The 13,317-nt window shown below is 37.6% G+C and overlaps 1 protein-coding gene across 1 annotated transcript in view; it reads right to left on the bottom strand.

Moving 5' to 3' along the window:
- Positions 1-13,317, bottom strand: part of SS18 (synovial sarcoma translocation, chromosome 18) — a 41,988-nt gene that overhangs the window by 28,415 nt on the left and 256 nt on the right. The window contains exon 2 of the mRNA XM_009077013.1: positions 12,098-12,182. Coding sequence (XP_009075261.1) covers positions 12,098-12,182 — 85 coding nt within the window. The remainder of the gene's footprint in view (positions 1-12,097; positions 12,183-13,317) is intronic.

Below are 13,317 nucleotides of genomic sequence, written 5' to 3'. Positions count from 1 at the left end.
AAGGAAGGACATGAAGGAAAATGCAAGCAAGTAGGCAGCTTCTCTTACTAAATTAATTATCCACAATGAAGAGAATTACCCTTCATAAGCAAGTTTCTTCCTCATCCTATAGTGACAGAAAGTAGAGAAGGTTAAGGGTGAAAGTCAGCTTTACTCTCTGAAAACTGTGATTGAAGTGCTGCCCCATTCTGCTTGTTCCTTCTCCACTAGTGAGCAACCAAAGCAAGACTGTTTTGCCTCAGTAAAGTCTTCCTTCCCTTCACAACTATCATCCTAATTTTGCATCCCACAGAAATTATCTAAAACTGATATACAGAGAAACAAACAAAAAAGAAAACAAACAGACTACTTTTAGTTTTTATTTAGAAAGTATGTTTAGGAATATCAGCAAAACCAACACACTTGGTACCTCCACATAAGCAGCTAGAGCTCAGAGCCTAACAGCAGTCCCCTGTCAGCAAACTGAGAGCAAAGTGGAACCCTATCCAAGCTGAAATGTTTTCAGAATTAAAATGAACTTCTTAGATTCCAAATATAAAGCATTAGCAAATCCAATGTTCACACAACATGCTGATAATGAAAAATACTATTAACTATTAAGATTAGATCATGCCTAGGCTTTAGCTATCCTGCAGGTGTTATTGCACAAACATGGGCATGCCCTTATGCATGGAAATAAATGCCAAAGCTTTTGTGAGACAAAACTATATATTCCAACTTTGAAATTTAGTTTGGAAGTTTCCAAAACAACTGTTCAAGACAAACACTGCAGTTATCAAAGAACAGCGTTAGAAAGTGCAAACCTGCAAGGACAGGGGAAAAAAAGTATTAAGGACCTTAATAATCCCACTAGACACAAAAACCTGCAAGAGACTTTGCAAACCACAGGGAATTCAGCAAACTGAGGGAGTAATTAAAAACACTCAAAAAGGTACTACCAGAAAATAATTCAGCAAGAGGAGTTTCTGTATATGGAAACAGCCAAAAGACCTGTGTGAACTCATTTCAAATTCTTGAAAACAATGCAAGAAAAAAGTCGAATCTGCTAAAATAGTCAGTCTTCCATTAAAGCAAACTACTGTACAAGATGACTAGAAGGTAGATGAACACTGTACCTCTACTTATAAAGTAGTAGGACCAATTCTAGAAATTATGAACCTGTCAGCCTTGTTCCTCGAGCTACAGGTAAAATGGTGAAAACTAAATTAGAGTATCATAAAATTCCAAGGATCATAAAGATGACTTAGTAAAGTGTCAATAATCTATTTCTAATCTATTAGAAAACTTTAAAAATATAAGTATAAATTATTTAGCTGCATATTTAGCAAAAACTTCTTAATACAAGTTTTTTGACAAAGACTTTTGGAGAAATAAGTTGTCCAGGAGTATGCACTTTCACTGATCAGAAACTGCCCAAAGGGAAGAAATAAGCAGTAACCCTACACAAAGTTCAAAGAGTAAAAGGAACATATGGAGTTCTCCTGAAAATATGGTAGTAAATGTCAACATCCAAAAAGGCTGCAACGTTACTGAAAACTGTGGATGAAAGAATAAGCAGAAGGTGCCAAGTGAAATTCAACATGGATAAATATATAGCAATCACGCTGAACTGCGAGCCACTCTTTCTTCAGAGAGAGGAAAGTCCCACTGCCATTAAACCAGGAAAAAAAAAAAGAATTGACCACTACCCAGACAGTCTGGTGGGAAAAAACACAACACAACAAAGCAAACAAACCCCCCAATAAAACATTCAAACTATTCATTACACCTGTGCTCACTTTCTGATTATCTTCAGTATTTATCAGGAGCGAGGTACAACATGAAAGAAAAAAAATTGCCATGATATTTGTGATCACGATACATGTTTAGTTTGGGGAAAGTCATCACAAAAAGACACTGTAAGAACAGAAGGATTCTTAAGAAGACAATCAGTGATTAAAGATTTTGAAAGTTATCACCTGAAACAAGTCAAAAAGGACAGATTTTTTTTTTTATGTAGAAAGGAATTTAACATAAGAGGATACAACAGAAATACAATTTAATGTATGACACATACAAAAAGTAATCATCCAATCTATGGCTCAACAACAAAGAAAACCTCTGGAGAACAGTCGGTAAATTGAGGAATAATATTAAACGTAAAAGACACCACATAAATCACATAAACCTGAGGAATTCATCAACATGAGACAGTAGAACAAAGTTTAAACAAGATTCAGAGATAATTACACATACATATATGCAATAAAAACAGTTACATTGGATATTATATAGGATAGCTAAAAAGTGTTACAAGCCTTCATGTCAGACCATAAACCAATCACTACCTGATAGCAATTAAAATGAAATGTCTCCTGCAGATATAATTATTCCCCAGTGAAATTCCTCCAGAGTATTCTTATGCTGGACGTAGACAGAAGAAAACAAGAAAAAATTGTTTTAAAATGGCAACTTCCTTGTTTCTGTCAGAGTCATCCCAGGCTTTTACAGGTGGTAAACTTCTTTCAATCAGCTTTAATTTAAAAAAACCCCACAACAACCAAACAAAAAAACCCCAACCACATAACCTGTGTTACTTAACCTTATTAATTCTTTACAGGAGTTAAGGAAATTGACTCTCCCCAGTAATATGAAATATATGATAAAGACTTTTTAGAATACAAAATTACTACAGCATATTAAAAAACTTAAGAAACTCCCCACCCTTCGTGCAAGGAAAGCTATCCAACATGAACTCTGCACATTAAGTCTAGACATGAAGGGTGAAATGACATCCAAATGGAGTTAGAAGCAAAGGAAAGGCGACTTCCCTCCTTCAGCTGGATGCATGACAAAAAGGAATGAAAATTTAAACCACTGCTGATTTTATTCCAATTATGAAGTAGAAAATGTTAAATATTTTACTATCGGTAAAAAGTAAATTAAAGAATTAGAAGATGTTAGACATAGCTTCACTTGCTAAACACTAATTTTTGGCTCATTTCCCCAAACACACAGATTACATTTATAGCCGCTATGAGCATTTAAAATTTATCAGAGCATGAAAAAAAATAATTATAAGCTATTTAGTCCAACTCTGGAAATCTGAACTGGAAAAAGACTGAAACTGACCCAACAGTTGTAACTAAAAAAAGAGACAAGAAAAAATAAAAACCGTTAGATTTCAATGGACAACTTTCAGCAAACAAAATCCTATGACATCCAAAAGTTATTTGAAAGCATGCACTTAAAACAATAACCAAACTGCATTTTTGTGGAGGATTTTCTTTTGAGTAATAAATTAGATCAAATGCAAGACAGCAACAATAAAATTTACCACAGTGGAATTGTATGTCTGGAACTTCCATTTATCATCTTTTCTCTGCCCTACCAGATTTTTCTTACCATCAACAGCAGGTTGAAAGATTTGCCTATGGAACGTCTATTGCTACAAAAACTGAGGTGGAATAACGACTCAGCCATCAATAAAATGTACAAAACAGGAAATACTGCAAGAACATTAAAACACAATATTGCTAATCCATACAATTAGCAATAGGTATTTAAACTACACTATCAAAAATAAAATTTCCATGAAATTCTCTCAGAATAACCATTAAAAGCTACATGGAATACAAACATAAAAGCCTTTGGATGTTTTCAAGAGAAGCCTCTAACTCAGGATGTAATCAATCATCTTTGTTTTCAATTCTCAAACATCATTTTCTGCACAGGAAAAATAGTCCATCCCAGGAGGTACTCTGCCCTGCTCACATCACACTGCTACATCACAGGGCCTGTGCTGGGCTCAGAGAGCAGGACTCTGTTGATAGGTGGTGATGGCACCTGCAGAGTACTTACTCAGGTGTCAGACTGGGAAGCAAGATCATAAAGGAATACACTTTTGAGTTTTGAAAGAGTTGGGATTTATTTAGTTGGATTATGACTCTTCCTCTGCAAGGCACAGGGTGTATTCTAGTACTCAGAGTGTCCTAAATGAAAAAATAAAGAAACTATCAATTGTCAGTGAGTGTAATATTTGGGGGTAGGGATGATTTCTACATGAAAAACACTTAGAATCATGTCTGAACAGAGAGGCTAATAACAAATTAATTTGCGCTCTCACTGTTGAGTGCCAGTTGTTACACCAGCAGCAAGGAATTCTAAACTTAGAATGACAACCAGTTTACAAATCTTGATTTACATCAGTATCTTCAAAAATCAGAGAAATTCTGAATTAATATTTGGACGAAACGTTACAACAGTGCACAATGCAATACTTACACACTTTAGAGAGGAAACCAGAATCTTTGTGTTGAATTGCATATATCACTGTACAAAAATATTCCCCTGTACAAATACTCTTTAGCAGCATTTGAACAAACAGAAAATTTAACCATAAAATCATCTGATCTGCTCATAGCAAAAGCTATTCTGATACTTAAAATATAATCACAAAAAAAATCTTACCTCTTGATATAACCAGAAATTATTTGAATCAGAAAAATAATCTGGTATGAGTTCATGTGGCTTATTAGAAGAGACTATGAATAACTTAACTGTGCACATCAACTTGGGGAACACTGAGTTATAGAAACTAGACAACTTCAGAGGTACTCTATAATTCCCCCATAAAATGCAGTTCCTATCTGTCCTCAAAAGCAGAAGCTTTGTGTTTCACAGCCTCTTGCCCCTCGCTTTTAAGAGATGGTTTAATGTCTGGTCTAATATTTGCAGGTTTTGCTTGCATTTAGTAACCTAAGAGAAAAAAATCCACCTTTATTCTAGATAAAAGGCCTTGTGTAAACTCAATTAAGGGAGAAAGAATCCTACAGAACCCTCAGAGCATGTCACTGGGGAAACAGCAAAACCACACAGACTAAAGGACTCGGCCCCTACATTAGCAGACTGTTAGGGACAGCTCTCAGCAAACTGCCTAGGGTTGAAATAGGTATTTATTGTGCAGGTACTGTACTACAGAGAGGTAAATTACATCTAAAAGTATGAAAAACTTACACTTTAGAGCACACTCCTATTTCATGCTGCCAGCTATTTTTACTGATTTCTAAGTCAGCCACAGAAGTTAGCAGGCAACAGAAGTAGTTTTTTGTGTACAGTGCACTAGCTCCCCGTGTGGACACACCTGATTAGCAATACATGCAAAGCAGCTCACAGAAGTTAGAGCCATCCTCTTATTTAAAGTGGCATACACCACTGGTATATGAATTCACTCCTAACATCCTAACAACTTAAATTCCTGTATTCTGATTTTGTTTCTTAGTGGAGTTGGTGGCTCAAGAAGCTCTCTCTGGCAGCTCTCCAATTCCCAACAGCACCTTTTCTGTTGGGCCAACACAGCCACCTACATAGCCCTGAAGTTAGTTTGAACTAACCCAGAATGAAAATATGCCCCTTTCCACCTAATTAATATTGACTCCAGACTTCTTCCTCATACAGCTTTAAAACATCACATAGCAGAACTGCAGCTGATTAGAGTACAGCTCTGGTGACTTCAGCATAACCATTATTATCAAAAGGGAATCTTGTCAAACAGCTGCCAAACTTCTTTCCAAGATTTAAAAGCCCCTCTGGGGCACAATGAACAACCTGAAAAAGCAATTTTTGTTATAAGACCATGGTGTACACGGACCAATTGAGGATCCACAATCTGAAAATTCTTTTTTAAATGCAGCATATGCACTTCCCTTTTGCTAAAACAGGATGGCACTACTGGCCCCAAAAGATGTATATCAACACAAGGACTGGTACTGTTAAAGAGTCAACAAACAAGATGGAGAAGAAACAGCCCATACAGCTTAAATCACAGTAAAGTTGGTTGTTTTGCTTTAAAGTCTTCTAAAAAGCTTGTACTACTGACAATTTCACAGGATTTCCTTCCCATGAGTAGGTTTGCAGTTTGCTGGTATAAGCAAGGGATGTGTTTCCCTTTATGATCCACCCAAAATGAATGAAAATCTGTGTCAGTTGCTATTTGTAAAATTAGTTCTCCTTTGGTTAACATCTCATGGCCACATTTTTGCATGCAATGAACATGTAGGCAATCAGCATGTCCACTAAGAGGTCACAAGTCAAATCACACACAAAGCCTCGAAGAAGGCAAACAGATATGGATGATCATGTGTCGGCCTTGGAGCAAAGACAGTTAAGTGACACAGACACACCAGAGCTCTCTACAAGCACTGAAACAGTCAGACCATAATGCGTTGCTTTTGTGACTGGTTATTGCAGTCCCACCTAGGAACTAGGCTATGGGCAGCAATAAGGAATTAAATCTCATTTCTAACAGACCTGCAATACTGTACAACTTCAGGAAAAGTCTTGCACGCCATTTTGTTCAAAGTGCTGAGTAACACTGACTTCTGAAGAGTATTGTGGTAACACAACATGAACCTAATTTCCCATTCTTTGCTTACAAAGTCTAACTGGGGGCTGGAGATTATTTCCAAAACACGCTTACCCCATGCACTTCTTGCTCACAAAACACAGGGAATCTTTTTTGTTATGCAAAATGAACATAGCAAATGAAAACTTAAAGAGCTTGAAGAGTTGGAGGAAGGAATAATCTAAGAAATTAAATTCTTCAAGGAGGATGCAAGCACAAATAAATTAGCTTTTATCAGTTACGGATTTGCACTAGCTTGATAGTTCCTAATAACAGGACAGGAATGTGAAGCTTTCTTTTACCCATCCTGATCACAATGGCTCTACTTGTCCCTCATTTGAAGAGGAGCAGGAAAATTCTCTGGAGTGTAGTCACACAATACAGTAGGTATGAATGTTACATCTTTCCTCCCTTTCCCAAGAAATCTAGTACCTAATGTTTCTCTTTTAAAATGTCTTTAGAAATTATGATTTTCTGAATATTGCCTAACAAACATTTAATCAGAGCAATTATTCTTCAAAATCCAAGCTCCACTTCTGACTAATAGCTACCTTGCCTCTTGACAGGAAACATTTGACCTTTCTTTTGCTCTGTTCTTTATTAATTCAGGTTACAAATAGTTGAACTTGAATTGGACACGGACTTGGGTTCTGAAGGGCTAATGCAGAATCACACACCATACTGCTTTGTGCATCTGCCTTAAAACTAATTTAATCAATACACTAACATTAAACACACAAAGAACTAAGCCAGGGGTTTAAAGGCTGATGCTAGCCGTGATGAGCAGGAAAGCACATACCACAGTCTTTCTGTCATAGTACCTGTTCTGGTTTCCGCTGGGATAAAGTTGATTTTCTTCCTAGTAGCTGGTTCAGTGCTGCATGTTTTGGATCTACTATGAGAATAATGCTGATAACACACTGACGTCTTAGTTGTTGCTAAGCAGTGCAAAGTTAAAGACTTTTCAGCTTCCATGGTCTGACAGTGAGCAGGTGTGCAAGAAGCTGGGAGAGAACATGGCCAGGACAGCGACCTGAACTGGCCAAAGGGATACTGAGTCATACTCAGGACAGGCATTGGTCTTTGATTCTATTGCCTCATTTTTAATAAAAATTATCATATAGTATTCAATTTCAATTACTAAACTGTGCTTATCTCAATCCATAGGTTTTCCCTTTTTTTCTGATTCGTCTCCCCATCCCACTATGCAGGGAGGGAAGGTGTGTGGGATGAGTGAGCAGCTGCACGGGACTTGGTTAAACCACAACACTATCACAGGTGTCAGACATTCTCAGACATCTGGTACATAACTGGACAAGAATCTCATTAATTTAGGATTCTTCTCATTAGCAGCAACAGTAGTTTTATTTTAAAACTTTATTTTCAGCTCTTTCAAACTGAGCCATATTTTTCTTTTCTGGATGCTACCTTTTTCCCAAGAAAAACAGTAACAAGGTAATTCAATTAACACATACTTTAGACACCTTTTATGTTCAAAATATAGGCTACTAAAAAAGCTGAATGTGTGATCCAGTTCCTAAGACTCCAGTCTTTTTCTACAAAATAACAAGTACATTAAAACCATAGACTGAACATTACCCCCTTGAACAATACTGAAGTGTGTTTAAGACCATATGAGACTTTCCATTGCTTGGGTGAAACCATTCTTATACTGAAGATTCCTATTTTGGCAGCAGAACTCCACAACTTAGAAAAAAACAAATGGAAACAAAAGACAATCACCACCACCCACACACCAAATAACAAAACTCTTCCAATAGTGATCCTTCAGACAAGTTTTCATCAAGTGCTAGTAATGAAGTTTAATGGTTCTATCTCTTGAAGCAGCTGCTCTGGAAATAACCAGCATTTCATGTTGGGTGTTTATAAAAAGCAAATCACCATTTCACATGGAAGCGTTTTGCAACTAAAGTGGCATGGAATATGCTGATCTGTGTGACGAGTTTGGGAACAGCACACAATAAGGGATTTCTTAAGTTCTACAAAACGCTTTAGTTTTGAAAGAAGTATCTCAAGCAGGCCTTTTTATTAGAAAGTTTATTAATAACTTGTCCAATGTCATGAAATTAAGAAAAACAATTTAATGCGATGTCCGGATTTTTCTACAACTTGGACACGAGTTTTCTTAGAAGCCACTTCATATACAGACTTCAGCTTGCTACTGGAAGAATCACAGGATATTCAGAGTTGGAAGGGACCCACGAGGACCACTGAGTCCAACTCTTGGTCCTGCACAGGACAACCCCAAGAATCACACTGTGTGCCTGAGAGCATTGTCCAAATGCTTCTTGAACTTTGTCACGCTTGGTGCTGTGACCGCTTCCCTGAGGGGCTGTTCCAGTGCCCAACCACCACCCTCTGGGTGAAGAACCTTCTTCTAATCTCTAACCTAGAACTAGAAACTGGCACTCTCAACATAAAAGAAAACTGGTACGTTACAGAAGTGAGTAATAATCATAAGTATTTGTTTTCATGACCTTCTTGAAATACACACAGAGATCTAGTGCTCTGCATGCTGACAGAAAGCAAGTTGAACTACCTAAGAAAAACTCTGAAAAAAATCACTGTGTTCTAAAAAAAAGCCACAAATGTTCCAAATCATATCATTCCTGCAGACCTCAACATCTGCCCATTATAAAATGAAAAGTTCCTCTCTACATACCAAATAAAGTGATGGTCATGGGTTGATCCCTTATAAATATATGGCAAATTGAAGACATGTAAGGGAGAGAAAATGTCCATGTAGAAAAGCTGGAGGTCTTTTTTTATTCAGTAGGTAGCAATGACTTTTTAAGGCCACAAAAACACTCAAGAAAGCAAAAAAACCCTAGAATTCAGAGTGTTTTAGATTTAATGTATTTAGAAAGACATGCACACAATACTTCACTATCACTTTAACTGCATTTTTGCTCTCTGCTTTTCAAGGATACCAGTACTCTCCTGAGGCCTCCCTCAACAGTAGCACCAATGAAAAATCACAAGAATCCAACAGTGTGTTCCTCATGGTACAAGCCCATTTTGGGAAGCTAGCCTATCTGGTAAGGTGGAGCCAAACAGACTTTTGACTGCTATTCAAGAAAGAGAATACCTGTTACAACTTGAACAGAGGCAGCAAAAAGTTGCATCAACTTCATACGTGGGCTTAGCGACTGCTCTCATCTAGCTGAGAAGACAATCCAAAACTGCCCTGCCCTTAATAATGCTGTTGCTCACATGGTTGAGAGAAGTCTGGCTGACTCAAGGTTAACCTCACACTTTTTTTGCCTTCCATGTGAAGGAAGGTCTCTTACCCTATAAGTCAAATACTCTACTGTGCATACAAAGATAACAGGAGCTTTGTTATGACACTGGAGTTTCAAAGTTTTTCTTGTTCTCTTCAACCAAATCCTGCAGTGCTTGCTTCACCTGTTTCACCTTTTCCTCACTTCCAGGTTACAGAAATGTTTCTCTACATACCACCAGTGGCTTACTACACTTCTTGTTCTCTGCAGGCAATACCAGAATTTCAGAAAGGATGTCACTCACTTGATTAGAATAGCACATTCTAAAAGACAGGGATGCTTTAAGTTGTGAAATTTCTTTACAGTGTGTTTACCTGATTAAAATAACAACAAGATTAAATTTAAACAAAAAAAGAAAATATAGTTTACTAGGGGGAACAATCTTCCAGATATGAATAGATGCGATACAATCCGACTTCAGAATCATCCAGTCTCAAGCCCTTCTAAGTTATGTGGAAAGCTACTGCTATAGTAGCATCACGAAGTTGATGTATGTTAGTATTAAAAATAGTAGGTGTCTACACACATAGTATCTTGCTCCATATTTAACTGTTGCCACCCACAACCCCTCCATTTACTGAGACTGTTCAACAGCTGACACAGAAGCCTAGTGAACAGAAACATAATACTTCCAAGTCAACTTGAGCCTCGTCAGTTCTTAAATGGAAAGTCAATAGAAGGAAAAGTCTGAAGTAGTTTATCTTGCACTGAAAAAAAGCAGTAGGTCATGTGTTCCCAAATTCTTCCAGCTAAAATTTACTGGGAAGACAGAAGGAATTTAAAGACTATTTTCCTATAAAACCCCAAGAAAAATCGTCTTATCTGATTATGCTACCACATTTCAGGGAAATCCTCAAAGATTTTACTTGGTAGGTCAGAGCATCTACATTTAGGTAACACTGAATATCTAAATTTCATTTTGTATTTTAGTTTGAAAGAAATTCCAAGATGTTACCTTTTTATTCCCCTCCTTAGTTGTCCAAAGGAGACTCCCTTTCCCCATGCAAAAAACACACACTATGCTATTTTTCCCAGTACTCTGGAATATTCCTTACATTCAAGACCAGAAATACACTTCAGTCCTGATCTGCAAAAGCCTTTTCCACCCCCATCTTCATTTTCTTTTAAGGAGAGAATGTCATCACATTCAACTTTAACAACAGGGATGTTCACAAGGGACTAGGATAAGGTCAAATTCATTTCCAGTTGTCATCAGAACCAGGATATGAATTAAGCCTCCAAAAACACATTAGTTGAGGAACACACACAGCCCTCTTAAAGGTTTCTCTCCCCCCACCTCAGCTACAAGCATGGATTTATAAAAAGAGAAACCTCTACAGGCACAACAGGTTGGACATAATGACGCACTGTTTCTATAGTCCTCTAGGTACCAACTTGAAAGGATGCTTTGCTAGTAGCAATGATTGGAGAACACTTCTCCAGAGACCAAAGAAAAAGTAATTCAATTTCAGTTGGTGAAAACCAGTATCTAGGAATGGCTGTTTTATAGACATTCTTTTTAGCTTTATATTACAGAAATGAATCAAGACTATATTAATTCAAGAAAAGTCTTATTACCAAAAAACAAAGAACTTCCTTGTGTTACTCACCATGAACTCCCCAAGCTTTCCGATTAACACAAACAGCAAACAGATAGCTATTTTAGTGTTTGCTGTTCCCTTCCTTACTGCTCCATAAACAACTGAAAGGGGGAAAAATTTGAGGTATCTTATGAAACACAGAGTTCAGGAACACAGATTCAGGAAACTTCACATTAAAGAAGATAGCAGGAAAACCCAAGGAATGTAAAGCAATGCAGTGTTTCAAGTTAAGCCTGTGAGCCCTTATTTCTTTCATACTACCATAATCCACCTTAAGAAAAGGTTGCTTCTGGTACAGAAGAGGCAAAGAATTTGAGACTCACCTAGAGTATAGAAAAGCAGTCAAAAGTTTACCCAGACTCATTCTATTGAGGCAAGAGAATGGATGATATTCCAGTGAAAAATAAAGTAAGAATAAAAAAAATCCCATGCCCTCACCTTTCCCTGGTGTAAGGGGAGAAAGAGTACTGCTTTAGGAGTTGACCAAGAGCCACAGCACTACAGTTCTCAGCCAAGAGGAGCGAAAAAAGTCAATCTACGTATGAGAGAAGCCAGGTAATCTGTGCACTGCACATCTAATTCACAGTAACGGTCTCCAGTCAAACAACTCAGATTTTAGGCAAGATGTAAGCAGTGAGATTACCCCAAATACAGCACAAAGAGACACTGGATCATGTATTCACCGTACAGTAAATCAGAGGCCAAGTGTTTGGTCATTACCTCAAACACTTGTTTGGTTGGTTTTGTGGGGTTTTGTTCTCCAGGAATCCAAAGGAAATCTATTCTCTACTTTTACACTATGTTGTACTTACTGCTGGTAGTAGAGACTGCATGTTCTGGTTGGAGTCAGCTATAGTGGCTAGGTAAACCAAGTTTGTATGCAGCATCTGTTGATATCTATCAAAATAACAAAGCAAACCAGATCTTAATTCACAAATATAATAACATCAGAATTTACTTTAATTCTACATGTGTAAAGAACGCTACCCACATAAAACAAGATCCAAGAGACCTACAAGAGTATCATTATTAGGCATTTTAAGCCTTTTCCCCCACACTTACCTATTACCCAATCTTTCCCAATGTCTCCATCAAATGTGTATCGGGATCTTCTATACTTCTGTCTAGCTATGGAAAATACCTAAAGCTGGATGACCCTGTTCCCATGTATTTCACCTCCTGCCCTAAACTAAAACACCAGAATACACAGAGAGAGGGTGTGTGTGTCTGTCTGGTGTAAATTCCATCACAAACACTAGAGAAAAAGAGTTCTTTTTATTATGTCCCCATATGCAAGATATCATAAAACTTATGTGAATTGTGACCAAGACCAGAGCACACATTTCATCAGGACCCTGAGCTCTGGAAGTTTGCTATGGAATGATCTTCTTGCTCAGAACCACAGTCCTGAGTCCCAAAAATAGCCTTGAAAGCAGAACACATGAGTACATAACTATAGGCTTGCAAACAGCTTAATACAGTAACTGTGCTACAAGAAAACCATTCCCCTAAACCAAAAATACCTATTAATTATGATCCCCTTCCTACTCCCACACTACCAGTTCTCTTGGGAAGGGACTTGAGCTTTAAGTGATGCCCTGTCTGTCACATAATTCCACATGTGTCTGAGTACATGGGTGCCATGATCACCTCATGCCAGAAAAGAGAACTGGGAAAATAACATTAAGAACTCACTCCTTCTATCATTCTCCTCCAAAGACCCTACAAGAGCGCAAGCTCTCGTGGGATATTTTGGCAAGCCAAACTTTTAAGACAAGCCTGCTTGTTCTTGAGCAAGCAGAAAGAATGTAGTTTTCAAATTTGCCATCAGGAAGAAGATCCATTCCTATGGGATTCTGAAAGGTTTGAGACGAAAACTACCTCTTTCCTGAAGTGTAATTACGATACAAAGGAAACAGATCTTTGTTAATACAGTCCCAATTTTTATGAGCATCATCATCATGATGCCAACTTGCAGCAGGCAGGCTGCAACATTGCAGTGACAAAAGTGATACTCATACAGCAAATAAAA

This window comes from Acanthisitta chloris, unplaced genomic scaffold (assembly GCF_000695815.1).
Source record: "Acanthisitta chloris isolate BGI_N310 unplaced genomic scaffold, ASM69581v1 scaffold15320, whole genome shotgun sequence".
NCBI classification, from domain to species: Eukaryota; Metazoa; Chordata; class Aves; order Passeriformes; family Acanthisittidae; genus Acanthisitta; species Acanthisitta chloris.
Note: the sequence above shows the minus strand (reverse complement) of the source record. Positions and strands in the feature narration are given on the sequence as shown.